This window comes from Ictalurus punctatus, chromosome 8 (genome assembly GCF_001660625.3).
Source record: "Ictalurus punctatus breed USDA103 chromosome 8, Coco_2.0, whole genome shotgun sequence".
NCBI classification, from domain to species: domain Eukaryota; kingdom Metazoa; phylum Chordata; class Actinopteri; order Siluriformes; family Ictaluridae; genus Ictalurus; species Ictalurus punctatus.
In genome coordinates, this window is record NC_030423.2 from 26,604,316 (window position 1) to 26,623,700 (window position 19,385).

The 19,385-nt window shown below is 41.5% G+C and overlaps 1 protein-coding gene and 1 non-coding gene across 2 annotated transcripts; one reads left to right on the forward strand and one right to left on the reverse strand.

Annotated features, from left to right (window-relative positions):
* Window positions 1–44: 44 nt before the first annotated feature.
* On the reverse strand, window positions 45–15,641 carry simc1 (SUMO interacting motifs containing 1). Its single transcript, XM_017475160.3, has 10 exons — window positions 15,147–15,641; window positions 9,101–10,177; window positions 6,509–6,762; window positions 5,241–5,310; window positions 4,987–5,147; window positions 4,749–4,844; window positions 3,773–3,904; window positions 2,200–2,356; window positions 523–607; window positions 45–444 (listed from the first exon to the last, which is right to left on the reverse strand). Exons 1-10 carry the CDS (start codon window positions 15,273–15,275, stop codon window positions 221–223), a joined length of 2,385 nt encoding a protein of 794 aa, XP_017330649.1. The 5' UTR covers window positions 15,276–15,641; the 3' UTR covers window positions 45–220.
* Window positions 15,642–15,880: 239 nt separating this feature from the next.
* Window positions 15,881–15,952, forward strand: trnaa-ugc (transfer RNA alanine (anticodon UGC)). The gene has a single exon. It is a non-coding gene; the product is annotated as a tRNA-Ala (tRNA).
* Window positions 15,953–19,385: the final 3,433 nt, after the last annotated feature.

Sequence of the window (19,385 nt, forward strand, 5' to 3'; positions counted from 1 at the left end):
CTGGTTGTAGGACCATTCAACAAAAAAATTTCTGCACTCGGTGCTTTTTAAACAAAATTTTACTCACTGTATAATCTCTGCACAAAACCGTCTCGTTTCAGTCAACTCAACAATTTAAATAGACAACAAGCACCCACGAAAAAATACTCAACTTGGACGCCTTTAAAATGTATAATAATAAAATATCTGCAAAAATAATCTTTATCATATGTACACATTTTCAGTTTTGGTTCGTTATTGTAGAGAGACTCAGTAAGTGTTCTTGCAGCTGGGATAATGACTCTTGGATTTGGGAGGGAAGATCGTGGCCGAGATCCTCCATGGCGCGGGACAGGAACGCCTCGGCTGCTTCTTGGACCGCAGCTCGGGTCACCTGGTCGTTCTGGGTCCATATGGGAGTGCGGGTTAGCTTGAACCGCTCTGTAATGGAGTAGCGAAGATGACCTAATAGAGGACACCATGTGTTATTGGTAGCCTTTTCCTCCAGAAAGTCTCTGCTAAATGTAGGATTTAGTTTTGTACCTGTTATCACTTCTTGATAGCTGAGCATGAGCATCCACACAAGCTGCAGGAGCTCGTCCCACCTTCTCCATCTCTCCGTGCCATCCTGATAGAATGAAAAACAGTAACAACAACATGTGAGGGCAAACACTTGATGCTACCTTGAATTCCTCCTTGGAGGTTCGTTGGTTTGAGTTTGGGGGTCGTGATTATGACAGCGTGTGCGTTCGAGTGGTTTAGGAGAAAATTCCTTTTGTTTTTATGGACATTTTTGGCATGACCACTGTTGAATGTGTTTTGTTTTTTTTTCCCCCGTTCGAGTGCTCACCTCGTTATGGCGATATTTCCAACAGGATTTGAAGGCAGCATTACGACCGTTCTTGTCCCAGTACACAATACGCAGATTTACCAGTACATGACCATCAAGTTATTAAACATATCTACAGGGTGTCCCAAAAGTCTCCACACTTTGTTTAGCAAAACATCTTAGTTCTTTCACATAGCCTTTAAGAATGGCAAAAGAAGAGCGCGTTGAAATCGTTCTCACGGCTCGATCGGGAAGCTGTCGCAAGGTTTTAACTTTGGACTTTAACAGGAAGCATGGTGAGCACATCACACATCACACACACACACACGCGACACTGCTGCCAAACTTATTAACAAATTCAAAAAGACCGGAAGCGTTGCGGACCGACCGAGAAGACGTGGATGTCCACGAACATCCGCTGACGAAGACACGACCGACGTGGTGCTGGCAAACATAGTCCCTTACTGTAGGAGACTTTCAGGACACCCTGTAGTTCCTTAGCTATGCTGCTGAAGTAATTAATAATTAATAACCTGGTAGATCAGTGTACATCCCATAATGTCTGACAACTGTGTTCAAAACAGAGTGCGGTGCAAGCGTGAAAAAGCACCTCACATGACGCACACACTGTAACCAAAACAACGCCCTTACCAGTACTAACCTGTATGAGCTATCTAACTCGCCTGGGTTAATTATTATAAAGATGGGTGATAAAGATTGTTGGGGAATAAAGATTGGTGTAACTCTGGCGATGACGAGGTCGAGTATTTGGCTGCATGCATCCACAGTTAAAGTGTGATCATATCACTAAGATAAGATAAGATATATTGATCCCACACTGGGGAAATTCCTTCTCTACAGCAGCTCAATCACACACAATCGATAAGAACATACACACTAAACAGGAATAGAATAGAAAAAAAAAAATGTATAACAAAATATAATAGGAAAAGAAAATAAGAATAAGCGTAATAATAATAATAATAATAATATGCACACTATGAACACCTCATTGTATGTACAGATGAATAAGAATATGAATATATACAGATGAGTATATATATTCCAAGTAGTGGTATCCTCCTCATATCCTCCCACGAATACGACTGATTTTTCACCTCTAATTCATCCTCCGTGTTTCTTTTATCGAGTTTGCCGCGAACAAACTTGCGACCTGATTGATCGGGAGTTTAAAAAAAAGTTTTAGAAGCGCTCAGCCGCGACTGAAAAAAAAGTCTTCAAGAACAAAATGGCCGCTTCCCATAGGGTCACATGTACAGTGTGTGTTGGTGATTGAGGTTGACTTTACAGAATGTCAAGCACTTGGAGCTACATTTAAAATGAAAGATGATGATGAAGAAATGAGTGAGTGTGAAGTGCGGCGGTCTCACCGATGGGTCTGGTGCCAGTGTGGACGTGTGCAGGAAGTGCAGCAGTAGTTTGAAGGACATGGGCAACACTCTCTTTTGAGAGCAGGACTGATCCAGCAGCAGCTCCACCATCTTACACCTCAGCAGGTTGCTCTGCAGCGTGCTTAACAACAAAAATCTAACAAACGCACAGGAAATGGACATAGTGGGTATGTTGAAATCATTCGCTTTGAATTAGTGCGATTAATCAGTAGGGTAAATATAGAAACTAGTGCACTCAGCAACGAGCGCATCATTACACACACCAGCTTAATCACCTGAGAATTTCCACGGTGTAGCATTGATGATACTTTCGCTCTCGCTGGGCCTCGTTTGTCGAGCAGGATATGAACGGATTTATCCGTAAATCGGTCGTAGGAGCATTTAAAACGTGGAGTCTGGTATTCATGAAAATCCCATAACTCTTGTGTGTGTAAGTGTATGCATAAGACTAATTACTATAAACCAGCATCAAATCGTATAATTTACATTAATCAGAGTTACGGATTAAGTTTTAATAGCCTATTTATTTCAGTTACACACATAAATGTAATACTTTTTTGTGAAACGCAGGCATTTGATAAATCCATAAATGAATACAAATAAGACCAGTCATACAATTAAGAAGAAATGACGCTGTATAAATTGGCTGTGTTTGCCACCGTGTCTGCTTTCAATGCTGTGTAAAACTTTATTAGGGCCGGAACTAAGCGTCTGATAAAGTGGATAATCTGGTACGTCTGGTACGAGCTGCAATGTGCCCTATACTCCCTGGTGTGCTGCGGACCGTCGGCGGCTTCCTGCGACACAAACCGTCCCGCTTTTCCGAGAAATTTCTGGCCAACAATCGCAAAGAAGAGAGGGAAAAAAAAAAGAAAAGTATCCCTTGTGAGATGTGCTTGGTGCCTGTGTATATTAAACCAAGATGATGTGAAGACAATCCTACATCAACAGCTGGTCTTTATTTGGGGTTAATCAAAAATAATTTCAATCGATGACAGCTGTATGATAATTACTTATGAACATGAGACTGAATGTGATTGGTTTGATCTGAACAGAACCACGCCCCCAATTATAAAAGAGTGAAACTTTGCTATTTTCCCCTGAAACGTTTCTTCGTTTTTATACGTTGTAATTCCGCACTGAAAAAGTTCTGACGTGATTTATCTTTAGTTTCGTTTTATTACATCGCAAAAACCTGCCATTTTAACCGGAGTGTGGAGATTTTTTTTTTTTTTTGGCCCACTTAATTTACATCTAATTCACCTTTTCTGTCATTTGGCTCTGGACTTTGGCCTTTTCATGGGGTTGTTACGTCGTTAAAAATTTTTTTTAAAGTTGACGCGAGTCAAAATAACTCGCTTCTACCTCGGAGAAAGTCTTCTTTTTTTTTTTTTTGCTGTTTACACATCATTTCAGCTCTTTGAGCTTTGCCTTTATGGAGCTTTTGGCAGTCAACAAGTACAAATCAGCTGTGCATGTGCCTGGTAATTTAAGGGTAATTCGTTACCGTACATACACGAGTATGAAGTATTTCTTCTTGTTGTTTATTTACCTGAGCCGCCTGCACGGTGCCATGCTGTTGAGGCTGACACACAGCTCCCGAGAGAGCTTACTGGAGCTACAGGTAGGTCTGAGGTCCACCTCCATGGCCAATAAGAGCATCCTCTGCAGAATTAGCAGCATCCTGCATACATAATAAACAGTCTGCTTTATCTGTGCGTCTGTGTGAATCATTTATCATTGAAAACTCGCAATGTCGTTATCATGCACATTTCAAAAGATCCTCAATACCCCCTGATGCTTTTAGGTTAGAGTTAGGCTTAACCTAAAGTTTATCCCTTAGTTTGGAGTCATTTCAAGGCACGTTGCAAGTCTTTAATTTGACGATGGCAATCCGATAATTCAATTCATCGGACAAGAAGTTTGAAAAACGTGGTATAAAGAATTGTTGGTTTAATAAAAGGACTTCTTAGTAACATTCAGTTGTTTTTTAAATAAAATATAGAAATAATATATCATATCATAAACCCTGGTCGTGGAGAACACAGAGCCTATCCGGAAATACTGTACACGAGGCGGGAATACACCCTGGATGGGACACCAGTCCATCGCAGAGCTCCATACGTACACACACACCCACTCATTTTGGTCTAGGCGCAATTTATCTTCGTCTATTCTATCCTGGCATGTTTTTGGGAGGTATGAGGAAACCAGAGAACCCTGAGGCAACCCACACAGACACATGAGAACCTCATATACTTTTTCTACATCCTTAAAAAGGGGCAAAAGATTAAGTTTGGGAACGTTTGGGTTCCCAAGTGACGTCATAGAAACATTTGACACTCGCACGTATCTAGAAATAAACCAGATCAATGTAATTACTAGATTAAAACGGTTTCAAGGAAATGTACTACCTGCTTTTTCTCAATTTCACACACACACACACACACACACACACACACACACACACACCATACATTCATGGCACATAGTTCTAGCAAACAGTTTATTCATTCACGTAAACCTACTTCAGACAGCAGTTCTGCTCCCTTTTTTGCATTTCTTCATCCTCAGAAGTACAGAATGACTGTTTAGCGGCATCTAACAGCCAGGTCATGAGGTCCCTAAGAGGAAGAAAGTTAGAAGAACGTTAAGGAAAGAAGAAGAAAAAAAGAAAAAGAAAACTTATGATGGCTGCAGTCTAACTAATATATCTATGCGCCATAATTATCTAACGCACTTTCGGACCGATTTTATGAGACTCACCTGACCTGTCTGAACCGATTATCGCACGAAATCATTTCGTTAGCGATCGAGAGGTGAAGCCGCAGCATCGGGAGCTTGAACTGGAAGTCGTCTTCCAAAACCTGCAGCACGTACTGAAGCAGGAGACAGCGCACTTCACTGCGCAGCCTCCTCGCCTCGTCCTTACGCACACAAAACGATGTCCCAAGTGTAAGAAACGCAGAAAGGAAAATGATAAAGTAGCCATTACATGGTAGCGTTTATGTCTTTCCTACCTGTTCAGCCATCACGGATGATATCAATTCCCAGTCCCATGGGATAGTCGATCTGTCTGCAGGATGGTATCTGGATGAGAAGTTTTCTTGATTTAGTGTCCCATGACTTTCTCTCATATCATTTTTACACATTAACTATCCTGCTCTTTTGTTTTCATTGCATAAGCCATTGTATTAAAGCGTTCTTTATCTAATGTTATGTTTGCAGAATGTCAAATTTCATCAGTGTCCCTCTCATACCGCAGCAATATGCCAGCGCTTAACAACTCTATTACTGCCAATTTCTTAAAGGGCACCTATTATGGTTTTTCACATATTACCTTTCATGTAGTGCGTTATAGAGCTGTTTGTGAATGTAAAAAGTCTGCAAGGTTTCAAAAAACGAAGCGCACGACAAACGGAGTTATTGACTCCTAAAAGAAGGAACCGATTCTGAACAGCTGAAATGAGTCGTTAGTGATTCCAGACTCACTTCCTGTACTAGTAGGTTTGTAAAAAAAAAAATAATAATAACAAAAAAAATAACAAAGCCCCGCCTCTGGTCTTGATCGTCTGCTCGCTGACAGCGGTAGACCAATCACAACAGACTGGGACATCTGACCAATCAGAGCACAGTATGCTCTCTGAAAGGAGGAGTTTAGAACGAATCCTTTAGAACGGATCATTTAACGTGTCGTTTGTGACACTGGAGAGGAAAAATGAATGCTGCAATTTAAATTATGAGCACGTTAAAGTGTATTTTTTGACCTCGGATTCGTGTGAATCTATTGTATGAGAGCATTAAAACACAATTAGGCACGTTACAAAACCATAATAAATGCACTTTAAAAAAAAAAATTAATAATAAGTGGGATAAAGTTTATGTACAGTTGTTGCTAAAGACGGTACAACAAGCCATCGAATATAATTACATGTTTGTGCCTAATAAATACTTTTTTTTTTTAAAGATTAAACAATGTGCCGTGTGTTTACGTAATCCCTTGGTCTAGAAAGGGAGGGGGGCCAAAACTTTGTCTGAGCACTGTACTGCGTGCATCGTCCAGGCAATTAGTTGTAATTGAGTATTAGATACACCTTAGGCATTGAAAGATTTGTTCCATATTACTAGGTAAAACTGATCTGTGCTTTAAGGCAAACACACGTCTTATCTTCTACAAGTGCAATAGAGAAAGGTTGATATTGAAGTTGAATCCAACGCATCAGCGTCAACAGTAAAAAGATTACATCTGAACTACAATACTGTAATGACGGTGATCACCGTGACTCACTTCTGCGTCCTCATCAGCAGGTTGTAGGCTTCCAGTGCCAGCACTTGAGTGCACTGTGGCTCCAGGAGGATTCCTCTCAGGAGGTGAGCTGTGATATCAGCAGGAGGGTAATAACAAGGTTGGATTAGGTCAGAGAGAAGCTGCAAAGTGCCCTCGGTGTAGTTCTCTTCGATGGTACTGTAGACCAGACTCAGGCTCTGCCTACATAGAGGCTCGGCCATGCCGAAGTCTTTGCTGTCCTCGTGAGCCGCGTTCTATTACAGGGAAGACGTGGATTAGATTAGACTGGCTATACGGCTGTCTATTCTTTAAGTTAAAGCAGGAATAAGCTTTGGCATGGATTTAGGGTTAGGGTGAGACGGGGGCCTACATTTGGGAATTACTGAGTAACTGGGCACATTTAACCCTCCTGTTATATTGGGGGGGGGGGGGGGGGGCATCCATTATTTTATGGGTCAAAATGACTTCCACAGTTTAAATACACAGAAAAACAACAAAGAACAGCTTAAAACAATAAACCTTTCTTACGGCATCGCGGCCTCGTTACTAACACATCACTTCCCTTATAATAAATGACAGAAGTTACACTGAAAGCGCGCAAATTCAGCATATAATGACAATAAACTTGAATTAAACTAAACCTTTCAAGCAACTCGCGACCGCATCACTGTCATGCTTCCGTGCTGCACAAACTCCGCTTTATAAAGTTTAGAAATCTTCTCGGCGGTGTTTAATATAAAATGCGCCCCTGCCGTCGAGGACTTAGAGGTCGCACACTTTCTTCCTCAGTCGGGTAAATCTCCCCCGTGCCGCACGCAGGACAACTAATCGATAATGAGATTCGCTGGTAACTGTTTTCATAACCGATTATCATCGATTTTATCGATTAGTTGTTGCAGCTCTACACTCGAGTTCTTCTACTTCGACCTTGGCAAACCATGTTTACATGGAGCTCGCTTTGTGCGTCATGCTAGAACAGTTTTGGTCCTCTTAGTTCCAGTGAAGAGAAATTGTAATTCTGCAGAATTTTACAAATATTATACAGTGGGGGGAAATAAGTATTGAACACGTCAATATTTCTTTCAGTAAATATATTTCCAGTGAGGTGATTCACATAAAAATTTTCACCAGACATTAGTATTACCTTAAGAAATCTGGAAATATAAAGAATTCACAACATTAAAGTCCGTAAATAAAGTTATGTGTATAAAGCCCAAGAGCCAAGGACCACTCGGAAAGAGCTCCAGAAACACTTGGAGGCAGCAGGTGCCATCGTCACAGAGAAAACAATAGGCAGTGCACTCCACTGCTCACGCTCATCCCGCAAGACTCCATTACTAAAGTAAAGGCATGTCGAAGCTCATTTAAAGTTTGCTACAACTCATTTGGACAAGCCTATGAAACACTGGGAGAGTGTAGTCTGATCAGACGAGAGCAAAATTGGACTTTTTGGCTGTCGTACTGCACGCCATGTTTGGAGTAGAAATGGCACTGCACATCACCCTGAAAACACTACACTGACAGTGAAGTTTGGAGGTGGAAGCATCATGGTGTGCGGCTGTTTTTCATCACATGGTACTAGCAGACTTCATATAACTGAAGGAACGATGAAGGGAGCCCTTTACCGGGAGATTCTTGAGAAGAATCTGCTGCCATCCACCAGGATGATGAAGATGAGACGTTGGTGGATTTCCAGCAGGACAACGATCCAAAGCATACAGCAAAGGAAACTCTCAATTGGTTTCAGAGAAAAAAAATCAAGACTTTAGAACGGCCCAGTCGATCACCTGACTCGAATCCAATTGAACACGGTTTAAAGACAATATGTTTAGAAGAATGGACCAAAATCACACCTGAATACTGCGGCCCATTAATTTCTTCACACAGGAAGTGTCTTGAAGCCGTCGTTACAAACAAAGACTTCTCCACTAAGTATTAAATACATTTCAGTTAGCGTGTTCGATACTTTTTCCCCCCCGTCTCATTCCTCTTTATTACACATAACTTCATTTACAGAATTTAATGTTGTGAATTCTTTATATTTCCAGATTTCTTCCGTTAATACTGATGTCCGGTGAAAATTTCATCTGAATAACCTCATAGGAAATATATGTACTGAAAAAAATGTTGACGCGTTCAATACTTATTTCCCCCCGCTGTATAGAGATTCTAAACAATCGTATGCTTCTAACTTTGTGGCAACAGTTTGGGGAAGAACCACATATGCGTGTGAAGGTCAGGTGTCCACGAACCGTTGGCCATGTAGTGTACATCAGTATTAACCAGTAGGGATCGGTGATACAGATTTAATCACAAACTACACCTTAGCGTTACTAAAGTTTGGTGTTAAATTGTTAAATAAATTACCTTTGCTCGTTCCTTTTATCAGTGTCGAATCAAGTCGTCAAGGATCAGTATTGAACATGTTCAAACGCCTTAATCCTAAGTGGTTTACACGTATACATTTTGAGGCAAAGTGAAAGTGAAACCTTCACCACAGAGAATAGGATCTACCTGGCTTTGTGGCCAGCTAATTAGCATAAACCTTTTCCTTTTTTTTTTTTTTAAGAAATAAGCCATGGAGATGTTTACCATATCTTGAACTCGTCCCCCGAACAAATGTTTCAGCTTTTTGAACTGCACCAGAGAAATCTGCTGTGCGTCTTCTGTTTGACGTTCGGAGAGATCTGCGCCGTCCACGTCCACGTCCATGCCGCTCGCCTGTAACACTGAAGGAGAGTCTTCAACACCTAGCGCCACACGTGATGGTGGACTGAGAGTGTAAGAGGACTTCACAGGACTGATAGGTGGACTCTCCATGTCCAGATCAGATGCCGTTTCTGGAGAATCGCCAGCGAGGAGCTCGGTAGACGTAGGGCTGACCGGCACGGGTGCTCGGTCTGAGGTAGGTAGCGTCTGAGGGTTTAGCTCTGATTGAGTCCGTGGATAAGTTGCTAAAGTGGGTGCGTGCGTTTTTTCTTGCAGCTCCATACTTTCGCCAACCCCAAACAGGGATTCGGTTTGATCAAGGCTGCACGTTGTGTATTTCTGGCCCTTGTCATCGTCATAAAGGATAAGGGATTCGTCGGAGAACACGGCCGTATCGATTTCACTCGGGCAGTAGTATGGACTGTCCAGGCTAAAAGGAGAGAGCGCTTTGTTCAGCCAGCTGTGTGGGGAGTCCAGCCTTTCATCGTGGTCGGGGGGGTTTTCAGCATGTGGTGACGTGGACGTTTGCTCTGTGTGGTTAGTGTTCTGTGCTTCGAAAAACTCCAGGAGTCCATTTGAAGGCTCAAATGCGAGCGAAATATCTTTCGGGCTTGAAGGGTGTGAAACGGTTACCGATCTTTGCGAGCTGCTATCTTGTAAACATGACCGGACGCCGTTGTGTTGGGTCGTGTACGGACTTTCTAGGTCACGTGACACAGGAACAGGAGACGGACCGCCATCTCCATCAAGAGAGTCCAAACAAATCACATCGGTTGCAAGGTTCGCCGTGTACGACGACTGGTGAACTTTCCCACACGATTTGGCTGTAAAGCCCAAGCATGACTCGGATACATTATTCAGATCGATGATCTCTATAGTGGAACGCGGCAGTTTCTTCAGTCGTTGTGAAGCTCTTGGTCCGTCTGATGAAAAGCTGTGCTCTGTGATATCGATAAGAACCTGAGACGAACAGGAACACAAAAAAATATTTTCAATCTTCAAACATCATCGGTACGAAAACGGAAAGTCCGTCGAACCCTACGTTTGCGCTGGCGCGCGACAAATCACTCACACGTACAGTCTCTGGTTTGTCTACTGTTGTTGTTTTTTATTCTAAACACAAATTAGACTAACACACTAATGAGTTTGCATGCTAGGGTTCATAGGCAGATTAGCAAAGCAAGCTAAGTCTTGTACTAGATACGTACAATCACCGGAAGCGCCAACGATCTACGCTACTTCCTTCAAAACTTTATTTTACTTTGTAATGTCTCTATTCCCATTGATTGATAGGCCGTGTATGACGATATAAGAAGAAACCGCACTTTTTCTTCTACTTCTGAGCATTAAACAGTAACTGGGAATTGTCTACAGGTAGGAACTAAAGCTGTGAGTCGGGAACTGATGAAACGTTGGACCGCACGTGCTATAGAAGTATTCAAGCCCGTTGTTTGAATTTATTGCTTTATTGTGTCATCTCAGTTCAGGTGTCGTGCAGTCGCTGAACTTGCAGCTGGGCAGTTATTAAAGCGGGCAGTATGTAAAGGGGGCAGTTATTAAAGCGGGCAGTATGTAAAGGGGGCAGTTATTAAAGCGGGCAGTATGTAAATGGGGCAGTATGTAAATAGGGCAGTATGTAAATGGGGCAGTATGTAAATGGGGCAGTATGTAAGGGGAGCACTTAAGTAAAGACAGCAGTAAGTAATGGGGGAACTTATTAAAGGGAGCACTTAAGTAAAGGGGGCAGAAAGTAAAGGAGGCAGTTATTAAAGAGGGCAGTAAGTAAAGGGGGCTGTTCGTAAAGGGGCCACTCAAGCAAAGGAGGCAGTTAGTAAAGGGGCGTTATGTAAAGGCAGCAGTTAGTAAAGGGGCGGTATGTAAAGGCAGCAGTTAGTAAAGGGGCGGTATGTAAAGGCAGCAGTTAGTAAAGGGGCGGTATGTAAAGGCAGCAGTTAGTAAAGGGGCGGTATGTAAAGGCAGCAGTTAGTAAAGGGGCGGTATGTAAAGGCAGCAGTTAGTAAAGGGGCGGTATGTAAAGGCGGCAGTTAGTAAAGGGGCGGTATGTAAAGGCGGCAGTTAGTAAAGGGGCGGTATGTAAAGGAGGCAGTAAGTAAAGGGGCGGTATGTAAAGGCAGCAGTTAGTAAAGGGGCGGTATGTAAAGGCAGCAGTTAGTAAAGGGGCGGTATGTAAAGGCAGCAGTTAGTAAAGGGGCGGTATGTAAAGGCAGAAGTTAGTAAAGGGGCGGTATGTAAAGGCAGCAGTTAGTAAAGGGGCGGTATGTAAAGGCAGCAGTTAGTAAAGGGGCGGTATGTAAAGGCAGCAGTTAGTAAAGGGGCGGTATGTAAAGGCAGCAGTTAGTAAAGGGGCGGTATGTAAAGGCAGCAGTTAGTAAAGGGGCGGTATGTAAAGGCGGCAGTTAGTAAAGGGGCGGTATGTAAAGGCGGCAGTTAGTAAAGGGGCGGTATGTAAAGGAGGCAGTAAGTAAAGGGGCGGTATGTAAAGGCAGCAGTTAGTAAAGGGGCGGTATGTAAAGGCGGCAGTTAGTAAAGGGGCGGTATGTAAAGGCGGCAGTTAGTAAAGGGGCGGTATGTAAAGGCGGCAGTTAGTAAAGGGGCGGTATGTAAAGGCAGCAGTTAGTAAAGGGGCGGTATGTAAAGGCAGCAGTTAGTAAAGGGGCGGTATGTAAAGGCAGCAGTTAGTAAAGGGGCGGTATGTAAAGGCAGCAGTTAGTAAAGGGGCGTTATGTAAAGGCAGCAGTTAGTAAAGGGGCGGTATGTAAAGGCAGCAGTTAGTAAAGGGGCGGTATGTAAAGGCAGCAGTTAGTAAAGGGGCGGTATGTAAAGGCGGCAGTTAGTAAAGGGGCGGTATGTAAAGGCAGCAGTTAGTAAAGGGGCGGTATGTAAAGGCGGCAGTTAGTAAAGGGGCGGTATGTAAAGGAGGCAGTAAGTAAAGGGGCGGTATGTAAAGGCAGCAGTTAGTAAAGGGGCGGTATGTAAAGGCGGCAGTTAGTAAAGGGGCGGTATGTAAAGGCGGCAGTTAGTAAAGGGGCGGTATGTAAAGGCGGCAGTTAGTAAAGGGGCGGTATGTAAAGGCAGCAGTTAGTAAAGGGGCGGTATGTAAAGGCAGCAGTTAGTAAAGGGGCGGTATGTAAAGGAGGCAGTAAGTAAAGGGGCGGTATGTAAAGGAGGCAGTAAGTAAAGGGGCGGTATGTAAAGGAGGCAGTAAGTAAAGGGGGCACTAAAAGTAAAGGGGCTGTTAGTAAAGGGGTAAAAACTAAAGGGGCAGTGGAACAGAGATTTGAATTAGCTACTATTTCCAGAGATGCATTTTCTATACTTTTGTTGTGCCTGGGGTAATATAATGTTCATATACAGCGCCTCGATCAGTAACGCACGGAACAACGCATCACTTTACAAATTTTGGATGCATGCAAATTCTAATCACATCGGCTGAAAACGCCTCTCGTCATCATGCAAGTTGGCTTGTGCAGAGTATGTAACAGACCTAATGTGCATGAACTGAGATGCCAGTTTATTATTTACTAGATATACCAAACACTTATTCACCACTTTATCAGGTACAGTATATGGCCAAAAGTATGTGGACACCTGACCATCACAATCATATTTGCTTCTTCTCCAAACTGCCCCCCCCGAGCCCTGACCTCAACCCCAATGAGCACCTTTGGGATGAACTGGAACACTGATTTCACCCCAGACGTCCTCACCCAACATCAGTGCCTGTTCTCACTAATGCTCTTATAGCTGAATGATCACAAATCCCCAGAGTTGCACTCCAAAATCCAGTGGAAAGCCTTCCCAGAAGAGTGGCGCTCATTATAACGGCAAAGATGGTCAGGTGTCAACAAACGTTTAGCCATATAGTGAATATCTACACCCACGGACCACTTTATCAGGTACCTTCTAGGGCCAAGTCATAGAACATTGATGTCATGAAATTGTCACGATACGCTTTTCTGAGATATCACAGGTACTTTATAGTTTTTATTTTTTTTAAATAAGACATACCCTGTAACCTGGATTGAAAGCTGCAGCTGATTAGATCTTAATGGTTTGTATCTTTAAAAATACCTTTTTCCCCCCAATTTGTCCTCCTTTTCGGTGTTAAATTATTTATTTACGAAAGTGCAATTTGAATTGACAAATGAATTTCTGGGGCATAAATAGTGCTGAAAATTTGGGCAGGGAAACATTCTCTGTTATAATACTAGTGTGGGAAATGATAAATAATTCCTCATTATCAAGATCAAAAATGGATGGTGTAACCATGTCTCTTTCCAAAATAAAATAAAAAAAAAGTAAGAGTTTCACAGCACTTGTGAAACTATATAACTATATCGGTTATTCCTTCACTTTATAATATTATGGCCTATTTTGTATACATTGATGACATACACCGATCAGCCATAACATTAAAACCACCTGCTTAATATTGTGCAGGTCCCCCTTGTGCCACCAAAACAGCTCTGACCCGTTGTGACATGGAATCCACAAGACTTCTGAAGGTGTGCCGTGGTATCTGGCACCGAGATCCTTTAACTCCTGTAAGATGCGAGGTGGGGCCTCCGTGGATTGGACTTGTTTATCCGGAACATTCAACACACGCGCGATCGGATTGAGATCTGGGGAATTTGGAAGCCGAGTCAACACCTTGTACTTTGCCATGTTCCTTAAACCGTTCCTGAACAATTTCCGCGGTGTAGCCGGGCGCATTATCCTATTACATGTCAAAGAAACATCTACATGAAGTCCAGGACTCAAGGTTTTCCAGCAGAACATTACCCCGAGCATCGCACTTCCTCCACCAGCTTGCCATCTTCCCCAGTGCATCCTGGTGCCATCTTGTCTCCAAGTAACTGACGCACGTACGCACGTACACACACACACACGCACGCACGCACGTCTACATGATGTAAGAGAAAAAATCATTCATCAGACCAAGGCAACGTCTTCTACTGCTCCATGGTCCAGTTCTGATGCTCATGTATCAGGCGTTTTCAGCAGTGGACGAGTCAGCACGGGCACTCTGACACCGCGGTCTGAGGCTATGCATTAAGCTGTGAGTCACCGTGTCTTCTGACTCCTTTCTATCTAACTTTACAGCAATTCGTGCTACGGTACCTCTTCTGTCGGATCGGACCAGACGGGCAAGCCTTCTCTCCCGACGCACATCAACAAACCTCGGGTGTCCGTGACCTCGTCTCGGTCTCCGGTTCACCGCTCGTCCTTCCTCGGATCACTTTTCTTTTCGTAGGTAGGAAACACTGTGTACCAGAAACAGCCCACGAGACCTGCCGCTTTGTAGACGCTCCAACCCGGGTCGTCCAACCATCACAATTTGGCTCTTGTAAAAGTCACTCAGTCAGATCCTCACACTCGCCCATTTTTCCTGCTTCCATCACATCGACTTTGAGAACTGACTGATCACTTCCTCCCTCATAAATACACCCCACCTCTCGACAGGTGCCACTGTAGTGACAAAACCAAAAAGTTATTCACGGCACCTCTCAGTGGTTTTAATGTTATGGCTGATCAGTGTATAATCCAAGCTGTTACACTACAATGTTATTTGTCCTCTTTAAAAACGTTAAGCTGTTTGTTTTATATATGAATTAAAAAGTATTAATTTGATAACTCCAAAGTCTTGATTGATATCGTGATATAAATAGTATGTCGTGGTTATTATTAACAGCAGGAGGATTTTTAAAAAATTAATAAATACATACATACATTTTTAAAGCACGTGTGTCAAGAAGGAACCAGGTGTCTAATATTATATTAACTGCTGTTGTTTTAAAAATACAAATCGTAAGCAAACACTTAAACTAACCATTGAATGCTCTGGTTTAAAGCTGTGAAATAAAGTAAATTAGTTTTGAGTAGAGACAACAGCAATGCTAAGACTTACAGGTGTGACAGGCAGCAGTTCAGCTCTGATAAACGGAATGCCATTGGAGAGGTCATCTGTATAACTGCTAATAAACTCAATATCCGAGTCCTCTTCACTTCCAGAACTGAGTGAAATAACATCATCCATTATGTAGAATCGGGGTGTCTATACCCAGTTTAACCATTGAGCCAAAAAAGAAACAAATAAAAAACCTAAACCAGTCTGAGAATCGTGGTTAGCGGGAGAGCTAAAAACAAACGGAAGTAAAAACAAAAATTCACAGCTAACTGCTAACTCGGTAGTTTAGCTTAGTAAAAGCGAACATGTCCAAAAGGTAGTCCAGTGATGGTGTATTCGCTGTTTTTTCATACAAAGCCAAGCCCTTACACGTTTCGAGAGATTTATATAAGAAAAAAAACACAGATATTTCATTATACGTTGGCGAAAAGAAGCCGGTGGGCTAGCTAGTAGGAGGCGCAAGTTGGAAACACGGAGGAGCTTTGAGAAGTGGAATTGAAAGCGCTAGGTGGATAGCTAGCTAGCTAGCTAGTTAGCACAATGTATTACTAGCTAACTGTTGAAACTTTTTGAGTTTTATGACCATCATAGTGTTAGTCTTAAGTTAGGTGTATTAGGTGACATTATGGTTAGCTTGTATTGTCACTATAATAGTTTATAATTGTATGCGTATTGTAGTATCGTATCGTATATGGATGTTTATGTACGTGTGTGTTCAGGAGGTTAACATGGATGGGGATGTAGCTCAGTGGTAGAGCGCATGCTTTGCATGTATGAGGCCCCGGGTTCAATCCCCGGCATCTCCAACCTAAGTTTTCCTTTCTTTCGTGGTTTTATAGTAAATATTTTAAATAAATCCAAATAAACTATACTTAATATACATTTGATATATTCAGTCCAAAAATGACAATTTTCTTAAATATTGCGTTTACATCGAGTTGGAATTACAGTAATGTTAGTTAATATGGTGATGATGTTCATTGCAACCAGGTTGTTAACAGGTTTCAAGTCTTACCTTTTACCTTAGTTCCTATATGGGAACCTGAAGAAAATAGAATATATATATAATAAATACTGGTATAAAGGATTGAGACGTTGGATGTTCGAGATTCGCAAATTAAGGGACCGTCTCTAAAGTTACGTACGACATTGAAACGTATAGCTTACACTTCTAACTTCAATAGCATTTGAAGAGAGTGACTTATGGTCATAAAACCAATCTGTCTAAACATGTGCATAAGTAAATTAAACTGTACACACTTCTCTATACAGTTTTTAAAAATATGCATTCAATTACCAAACATGTCGGTTCATGTAGGTTTTTTGGTCCATGTATTGTAGGATTAAATATTTAAAAATATATATATATATAAAGGTGTGCATTATAGCTGAAACCTACATGAACACTTTACAGTTGGTATTGTGACTCTAAGCCATTCTCTTCAAATGATATTGAATTTTAAATTATGGTATAGTTTGTGTATGAGCCAATTCGGTAGTGAAATACATCACAATATTTACATGTGATTTTATAGTATATTTTATTAAATACCAAAAATCTAAGAGGTGTGCATTATAGCTGATACCTACGTGAACACTTTCCAGTTGGTTTTATGACTGTAAGTCACTCTCTTGAAATGCTATTGAAGTTAGACTCGTGTATACCAATGTCGTATGTAACTTTAGAGACGGTCCCTTAATTTGCGAGTATCGAACTTTCACCATCAAGCCAACTTTATACCAGTAAAAGACTGGTGTTATTTGTGTTTAAAATAGTTCCAACCCTGAAATCTGATTGGCTGAAGTTGTTTTCTTCCACCAAATCTCTAACACTTGTTTGCTAAGTAACAGCAACAAGTCACTGCATAATGTTAACAAATTTTTCCAAAAATGAAAATTACACAGGAGTAAGTTCAGGTCCGGATGATTGGACAAGCGGCGTTCCAAGGTTGCTGATCTTTAGCACCAATTCTAGCAAATAGCAATAGTTCGTTCCACCGAAACCATTACTACACTTACTGTAGACTGTCAGTCAATCAGAATATTGCCATGGCAACATGCAACTCTCTGTCCAGCCGTGGCTTCTTTGGAAGCTATTTTCCATTGACATAGCAAAAATAAACAAAATATTTCACCATATTGTGCTTGAATGTCAGTTATTTGATATTTATTTCTTATTCTTAACTCTTTTTACCAGAGGCCAAGAAATTTCCCTGTTTTTGGCGTGCCCGTGCTCAGCATTCAATTTATTTGTGATGTCACACTCCACAATAGAGATTAATGACTCAGGTGAAAGTAGACACTCTGGGCTTGAAGAATTTGTAGTTTTTTCATATGTTTGTCTTTTTTTTTTTTTTTACCTCAGCCTACTAGGTTTACATGTTAGAATTTTATTAGAGTCGTGATACTCTACACACAGAAACCCAACAGTGTCCTGACTAATCTTATAACAGAGTTGCGGTGATAAAATAATTCATTTGTTTTGCCTGATTGAAAATGTCTGATAAGTCAATTGTATGACAATAATTTAATGACTGTGAGAAACTGTTAATAGCGTTATTGTATTGTATAAAAGCAATATCGCACTCGCGATCATGCAGTTGTAATCACAGCATTGTCAATATTCAGTACAACATCGCTCTCGTTCATGTGATGTTGTTGTTGTTGTTGTTGTTGTTGCTAAAAGTTTAGCTTGAAGTAAATCCTAATTCCGAGATCTAGATCCTTCTTTGGTGTCTTATTCCTCTTATATGACAGCAATTTGTCAGCGAATACAATGCTTACAATGAATACGATGTTCCCTGCCTCTATTTTAGCCTCTATTCTGATATTTTACTTTTATATACGTACAGCACTTTTGGTAACTATTATTACTTACTTACTATTTTGTATCTGCATTATGTATTTACTGTTTCGATTCCTGTTTGTACTGCATGAATATTTACCTCATGATTGCTATCTTTTTTTTTTTCTTGAGGTTGCTGTAACCTAGTATGCGATCCGATGGTTTCGTTTTATCACATCTCAACGGTTTTAGTTTCTGATTTCCCAGCTCTGTAGACGAAGCCAGTTTAAGCCAGTTTTACGTTGCACCTGCAGCACAGTAACCTCATGTAACCCTGTCTTTACCCCTCCTTTGTAGATCGTCTTTCTCTCTATTCCAAATTCTCTCATGTATTAGAATTATGAAGTGAGGTACGTGTGATTTTTAGGTTAGGCTGCGACTTAAATTGCTCTTGTATCAGAATCACTGATAGTATAATCTCGTTTTCTTTCCTATGGAACGTAAACACCTTTTCGATCGAGCTTCTGGACTCAGTATGTTTCTGTTCGCTCTTCTTCAGGTGGAAACATTCTCCATTAACAAGTTATAGCTGTAACCGTTTAGTTACCGACAATCTGGAAATTGCAAAGTTCTCTGTCTTGAAAATTTTCCCATGGCGGAAACCTTCCCGACTGTTACAAAGCGGTGACACTGGAGACTCCTTCAATAACATCTCCTCCGCATCCATGACTATATGTTTTGTTTTGTTTTTTGTTAAATAACGACAGATTTTTCAAATTGGATTATGTAGATTATGTAGAGGATCCAGCATACAAGTCTGTGTGAATTATTAGTTGTTATAGTTTGAAGTACACCTGAGTACAACTGGGAGCTTCTTATACGTAAGGGGTTAAGTCGTATATGGAAACAAGACCAAACGACTGGGAACATCAACTTTTCCTATGGATATGTTGGTCATTCTGTAATAAAAATGAGCAACAAAGACACTGTAGTTACAATTAGCGTTGACCACAGAGCATCAAATAATTGTCAATGTTGTGTCACAAGCCATGAACTCAGAGCTATAAGGAAATTTCAGCTTCCGGAGTCCATAAAAGAGGGCCATTCATACAACGTCGTCTTATACACTCGGGTGAACGCAACCATGACCTCTATCTCCAGAACGTTCCCTTCATCCATCTGCCTCTTCATATTCCATCTAAGCAGTGCATCATGCTTGGTTTTGCAGTCATCATTACACATCAGGAACGGTTACATATTCACTCACTCTTGTCGGATCCTACACATGCTGCCCGTGAGCCTTCATGTGACGTTCACAATGGCCGTCTATATGATTGCAGAGTTCCTCCAACAGCGGGCCGAGTTGTTAGGGAGACCCGAGTTCACATGGTTCTTTGTGGCTTTTCGATCATTCTGTCTCTAACACATAAGCCTATTCACACACACAGACACAC

What these genes read in the sequence shown, in the direction of transcription:
- simc1 (XM_017475160.3), bottom strand. Translation starts at nt 15,275, where the DNA reads ATGGATGATGTTATTTCACTCAGTTCTGGAAGTGAAGAGGACTCGGAT. An exon ending in CTGCTGATGAGGACGCAGAA is followed by an intron (nt 5,311 to 6,508) that starts GTGAGTCACGGT and finishes CTTCTCATCCAG; the next exon opens with ATACCATCCTGCAGACAGAT. An exon ending in AATCGGTTCAGACAGGTCAG is followed by an intron (nt 4,845 to 4,986) that starts GTGAGTCTCATA and finishes TCTTCCTCTTAG; the next exon opens with GGACCTCATGACCTGGCTGT.